This window comes from Hibiscus syriacus, unplaced genomic scaffold, assembly GCF_006381635.1.
Source record: "Hibiscus syriacus cultivar Baekdansim isolate YM2019G1 unplaced genomic scaffold, ASM638163v2 tig00111582_pilon, whole genome shotgun sequence".
NCBI lineage: Eukaryota > Viridiplantae > Streptophyta > Magnoliopsida > Malvales > Malvaceae > Hibiscus > Hibiscus syriacus.
This window is the reverse complement of record NW_024063126.1, coordinates 13146958-13153817: the sequence shown is the minus strand read 5'-3', so window position 1 is coordinate 13153817 and position 6860 is coordinate 13146958. Positions and strand designations below refer to the sequence as shown.

Genomic DNA, 6860 nt, shown 5'->3' with positions numbered 1-6860 from the left:
TATTAAAAATTAGAATTCGTCATATAATATAAAATAAAATTGTATAAAACTTATCACATAGATGCGACAAGTTTTAATTTTTAGGTATTTTATGAATATCATTACGCCAACATGACGAGTTTCACGTATATTATAATAAATATCTTAAATATCAAAATAATTTTCGAATCAGTGGACTAAATAATTTAGCTACTTGAATTATTGAGCTGATTTTGCCACTAGAACTTTAGAAGCCTCTTTCTCTATTTCAAATGAGTAAACTAAAATTACTTGTAAATAAAAACACAATAATAAAAATTAAATCTAATAGCTTTTTTAAATTTAGAGATAATAGATTCGAACTCAGAGATAATTTGTGGTTGATATTTTCTTGTCACGTATCATAGAATTTGTGGTTGACACATTCTTGTCATTGCTGCACATTAATTAAGGTCCAAAATAGTTACTTTATTTTATATCATACGATTTTGAGATTTAAATATATCAAATATTTTGTATTATTTTAAAACTTAAAAATGGATTAAAATACTTTAATTTTTATTATTGGATAATTTTAATTTAAAATTTTAATATTTTTAGTAATTTTATCAGTAATAATAACCTTAGCTCTATTAAAAATAATTTTTTATTGTATGTTTATAATTTTATTAATTTGACCTTTAAAAATATACATTTATATAAATAAAAAAATTACATTATTTAGTTAATAATAATTAATATATTTAATTTTAAAAATTAATAGTAAAATTAATAAAAACTTGAAAATTTGTGCGGTTTAAAACTATATTTTTCCTTTTTTATTTATTGTTATTAAAATAACTGTTAAATGTAAAATTAAACAAAAATAACCTAATATTTTTAAATAAATAAAGTACTCAAAATTAAATTATAAGAATTTAATTCTGAATAAACTAATATTCATTACCTAAACTATTACTTTTATTTCATTTTAGAATATAAACTATATTTTTTTCAAAATCATACCCAACATTTAATTTAAATTTCATTTTAATACCCTGTCGTTAAAAACTTAATAGAATTTACACATCATTCATCACTCAACTTTCTTCTCACTCCTGTGTAACTTAGCCTTTAATCTTGTACTTATTTTAATATTAATCCAAACAATATTTGATTAACATTAAAATAAGCACAAGACTAAGGGTAAGGCATATTAAGCACAACAAAAGATGTGGTAATAACATTCGCACAATGCATTCTACATATACAGTTATTCACAAAACACAAATATTAAAGTTTCAGTTCAACGTATTGAATCCTAAGCTACAAAGCACTCAAAAGGTAGGGTACAGGCCTCACCCCAGCAATTTGATCATCCTCATCCTCATCCTCGCTCCACCTACACCATATCTGAATAGACCTTGGAGACACACACATATCAGCAGCGACAAAGCTGTAGTAAATGACCGAACCACCATTCCCGAGAAGTTCAAAGCTCCTTTTCTCGCAACAGTATCCGTTCACAGAACATGGGATTCTACATCCAATGTCATCTATGTTCACGTTGACATGTAAGGATACGGAGAAATCGGATGGTTTGAAACAAGCCAAGACCCTCTCAATCAGTTGATTCGAATTCAGAGCCTCCAAGTCATAACCAGATGCCTCGAAACTAGCATAACTGAAACCATCTTCCGGAGTGATGTGAATCGTTGAAATGGCATCCTTTTCAATCGAATTCATGGAGTAACCGCAAGGCTCAAACTCGAAATCGCATATATGAGACTCTGGAAGAATCTTTTGAATACCTGAATGCTCAGTCATCGAAGCTGCTGAGCATGCGTGAGTTTTGTAGAAGATAGAAGCTTTCTTCCTGTCTAGGCCGGTCATGCACATTTCTAAAGTATACACTGGTTTTGAATGACTACTCATTTGTGCAGAAGCAGAATAAACATGCCATTTCTTTGTTTTATCGGAACCACCCATAACATAAACCTTTCTACTAGGACGAAGCTTAGGAAAATAGCGATCAAGGATTGCAACTTCCTCAGAGAAGTTACGGTGTGGAAATTGTTGAGCCTCTGGAAATATGAAGCTCCCCCGAGTGTACCTCACAGATTGTACTGAAAGGGAAAGGCTGTTGGCCAACTTCAGAATAGCAGGGATTGCAAAGAGCAATTTTGTAGTGCCACAAGTCTTTATGATGATTTTGTATGGGTAAACAAAGAGGCTCGATTCAGAAAGAACATAAGAATCAACGTGGTCGTTTGACAGTGAAGAAACGATTGTGCATTCAGCCGGTTTTAGGAATTCATCCAGTTGTACTTTGGATAAGGCACGGAGGCCCATCCCTTGGGGATCAACAGAGAAACCAGGGTCAAAAAATGACACCTCAAGTCTTTTTTCGTAGCCTTCAAATCCAATAGCAGAGACAGGGAAGGCCATCTTGGATTATTAAAGTAAACAAGCCGAGAAAGAAGTACTAGAGAAGAAGCAAGCAAGAAAGTAAACAAACTAGATATGATTGCAGTGAGATTGAAGCTTTCGGACTACTAGGAACTTAGGGAAAGTCAGGATGGTTTTCGGACACACTGCAAAGGAAAAAAAACAGAAAATGTCAATTAAAAGATTCTCAGTACTTTTATGATGAAATATAAACTACATAAAATTCAACAAAGTCTCACGTTGGAGTAAGCAGCAGATCTGAACTTCTTGATCCCACCGTGCGGTCGAACGTCTTCAATGCTGTAACCAAGAGGAGCTTCATAGAACAAGGATCTACTACTACTGGACTTGATCTTTTTACCACCTTTGGTCTCCATTAGATCATTCAGTCTTCCCTGATAGAGCCACCCAAATAAAAATCAAGCACTAAACCATCTTCAAATAATCAAGATCCACCCCAAATGTATAGTACACAAACGACGAAACAATCGAATATAATGCTTCAGACAAATTCAAATAATTAAGATGCACCAATCTACATGGCACAAGGAGGTGAAACAAACAAAGAATTCCCTCAGACAGCAGCTAAATTTCCAAATATTAATAATAAGTCATAAATCATAACTCTGCATTTCCAAACCCTTCTTCAATGAACAAGACAACTAACATGTTAATTCACTGTTTCCCAGTCGATGGTTTAATCTTAGGGTTTACATTGAAAATATGGACCAATACTGCTACGCTTTTGGTCATAGAAGTTTAAATATAATATAATATATATATATATATATAATCTGGCACAAGTTTTATCATTCAAAGACTTCTATAAACTTTATTGTAAGAAATTCCAGGCTCTTCAATCGAATAACATAAATATATAAACATCCCTATGAACAATGAATAATCCACCAAAACGATCGAAACATAAAGAAAAAGATACAAAGCCAAAGGCTTACAAAACAATATTGAAATGAAAAGGTAATACTTACAATGTAAAACTAATCAAAACCTCAAAACAATTAGCACTCCAAGAAAAAACCCTCTTTCTGAACCCTTTTAGATCAACACCTGAAAATCCAAAAAGAAATTCCAAATCAATATTGCAAAACATGCAGAAAAATCAAACAAGAATCATCATTAACTTACCGGTTCGAATTCAACACTAAGAAAGTAAAAGAAACCCAGAAAGAATCGGAAAGAAACCAACCGAAGACTCAAAGGAGGTGCTGAGAAATTTTTTAATTTTTGATTTTTGTAATTTGAGTATTTTGCGAAGAACACGTCGTCGGGCGCTTTTATGGTGCAGTTTCGAAGAAGAAACTTCAAGGGTTTGTTTTACGTATTTACCCTCAGTATTTCTTTAAATAACGGTCGTGCCCTCCAAGATTGACATATGCGCAAGTTGGAAGCTTTGGTGGACAAGAAAGAACCATAAAAAAATACTAATGATAAGCATAAAGCATTTTATATAATAAAGAGTTAATTGTACCATACATCCCCAAACTATGAATCTTATTCTAAATTGATCCATAAACTTTTTAATATTTTAATATCATTCCTAAATTATGACTTAATTTAAATTAGTCCCCAAACTTTTAAATATTCCAAATACATACTAAAAATATGACCCTTAAGTTAGTCCCCAAACTTTTAAACATTCCAATAATATCCCCTTAATCATTCAAAACTTCAAAGTTAAAATTAGAATATTTAAAAGTTTTGGGATCAATATAGAATGAGAGTTATAGCTTGGGGATGAATTTGTTATGTTCAAAATTTTAGGGAATAAACTAAAATGAAAGCATAGTTTGAGGATGAAACTAGAATGTTCAAAAGTTTAGGATTCAATTTGAAATGAGGGTTATATTTTAGGGTCATATGATGCAATTAACTCTATAATAAATAGTTGGTATAGAAATATCTTATGTATAAACAATATTATTAGAATTCATTGAGAGACCTCAATGATAAAAAGGAATTGTTGTTTTTTAGAAGTTTCAAGTTCGAGTAATTGTGTTTGTAATGTGTGGTATCAATTGCTAAGAAATGTTATAAACAGTAACTACCTTGTGATCACTCCAAATTACTAAAAAAATATTATCATAATAACATTTTTTGTAGATACACGTGTGTTTATTTAGATTTAAAACCATACATAAACATTACTTCATAATCTTGTTACCATCTATTTTAAATAAGAATGAAATTATATACATAAAAAAATCTACATTTTTTAATATAGGTGCCGTATTGAAAACTTTGTTAAATTTTAGGGTGCATTCTTGAAAATATTCCTAATATAAAAATAATAATATGATATAAATGGATGAGCTGTCTCCCTTGATTGTCTTTCATTGCTTCGGTTCTCTTCCTTTCCATTCTATGCCTTGTTTTAATGCTGAATTTGGGCCCAAAACAATTTGTTGGTCCTCACCTGAAAATGACCCTTCACTTATTTCAATAGGGTAATCTATTCACCAAGTGATAGAGATGTTTTTTTTTTATATTTTTATTATCCTCCCGATTTTTTAGGGCTTTGCCTTGATTGGCCCGGATTGGTTAATTTCGTACATTTGATTTTGACAGGTGAATATCTCATCGAAGATTTTTTACATACACAATGTCTCAAACTCGAGATTTGTTTAATGATATCAAGTTGCTTACCACTTGAACCAATCCCATTAATAGAGATGATTTTATTTTTCATTATTGAACTTAAATTTTATTAATTAAGTTAAAAATATTAAAATAATTTTAATTAATTTCACGCGATTTATTTTTTATTATTTATGTATTTTATCAATTTAATTTTAATTTAATTTAATAAATTAATCTATTAATTAAATGGTGACACATATCGAGAGAATAAAGGAAGACTCAAAATTAGATAATTTGTAAGGAATAAGCCCAACTAACTATTGAATCAACCTTATGCTTATTTGATTTATGGTTAACAACGAGCATATATCTTAAATTATGTCAAACTTATTTAATTATCATGTCATTATTTTCGTTAACCGTTAACGATAATGATTTGATTGAAGCCATTTTAGTAGTTAAGTAACCTAATTGATAAATTTTATAATTTAATGGTAAAAATAGAATTACTCCTATAGTTTAGTGACAAAATAGGTAGTTTATCCATTTCAGTATTCACAATGACAAAACGCTTTTGTCCTTTCTACACCCTGTTCCCCAAAAATAGGTGATCCTAAGAGATTTTTTTAATATAATTAAAAACTAAACTTGTACTTATATTTTTAATTTTTTTATTAAAACTCTTGAGTAAATTATGTCATTAGTCACTAAATTTTATTCATGTTTTAGTTTCGATCATTAATTATAAAAAATATAATTATAATATTCTTTTTATTTCATTTTTAGTCATTCAACAATTAAATCTGAAACATAATGATATTACGATATTTTCTATATTTATGTTCTGTCTAAAAGAATCCATTAGATATTTTTTTTAATTTCATATTGTCGATGGAATTATATCACAAGTCTTTTGGCATGTCATTGTTTAATCCATTAATAATGGTTGAGTGACCAATCAGGCAATTTTCCCTTACCTGTATAAGTTTGATGATGTCATCCTGCAAAAAGAATAAAAAATAAAAACCTTTTAAAAGGTATTATTATTATTATTAAGGCAAAAGGGTAACTTTTAGAGAAAATAACTTCAGTGACCAAAAATCACATATAATATACGATTTTAATTAATTTTTTCCGGATTTGCCAAAATGACCAACAAAATCGTAATGCGATCGCTAATTCGCAACGCGATCTCCATTATCGCAAATTCGCGTTGCATTTTCGCAATGCGATAGTTGAAAATCGCGTTGCGATGGTCTACAGTATCGTTGCGATTTTCCCAATTCGCAATGCGAATAAATAATCGCAACGCGAATTGGGAAAATCGCAATGCGAATAAGTAAATCGCAACGCGAATTGGGAAAATCGCAGTGCGATACTGACTATCGCAATGCGATAATAAAAAATCGCAACGAGATACTTACTTTCGCAACGCGATACTGACTTTCGCAACGCGATAATACATAATCGCAATGCGATTTTCAAAGCGCCATTAGTATCCTGGCCAAGTATTTTATTTTTAAATTCCAAACATGAATATTAATATATTGGAACACTGAACTGTCCACAGTATATCCCGTAATCGCAACTCATAACCTAAAACCTAAAATCACAACTCAGTCCCATCTCCATCTCTCACTCTCTCACCCATCTCCGACGAAATCCGTCCTCATCTCCGGCGAAATCCGTCTATCTCCATCTCTCAGAGCCACCCTCACAATCAGAAATGGAAAATCAACCAAATCAACCAACGAGGGTTAGTTTTTTTTAATTATTTTCTTTTTGAAATTTTTGCATTATTATTAGGTTTTTCATATTGAAATTGATGATAAGTTACTGGTAATTTCAATAATAGA

General features: G+C 30.5%; 1 protein-coding gene across 1 annotated transcript; it reads right to left on the bottom strand.

The window, feature by feature from the left end:
• Positions 1-1179: 1179 nt before the first annotated feature.
• Positions 1180-3664, bottom strand: LOC120165498 (S-adenosylmethionine decarboxylase proenzyme-like). Its single transcript, XM_039175003.1, has 5 exons — positions 3553-3664; positions 3396-3474; positions 2646-2797; positions 2536-2552; positions 1180-2407 (listed from the first exon to the last, which is right to left on the bottom strand). Exons 3-5 carry the CDS (start codon positions 2781-2783, stop codon positions 1285-1287), a joined length of 1278 nt encoding a protein of 425 aa, XP_039030934.1. The 5' UTR covers positions 2784-2797; positions 3396-3474; positions 3553-3664; the 3' UTR covers positions 1180-1284.
• Between the last annotated feature and the right edge of the window lie 3196 nt (positions 3665-6860).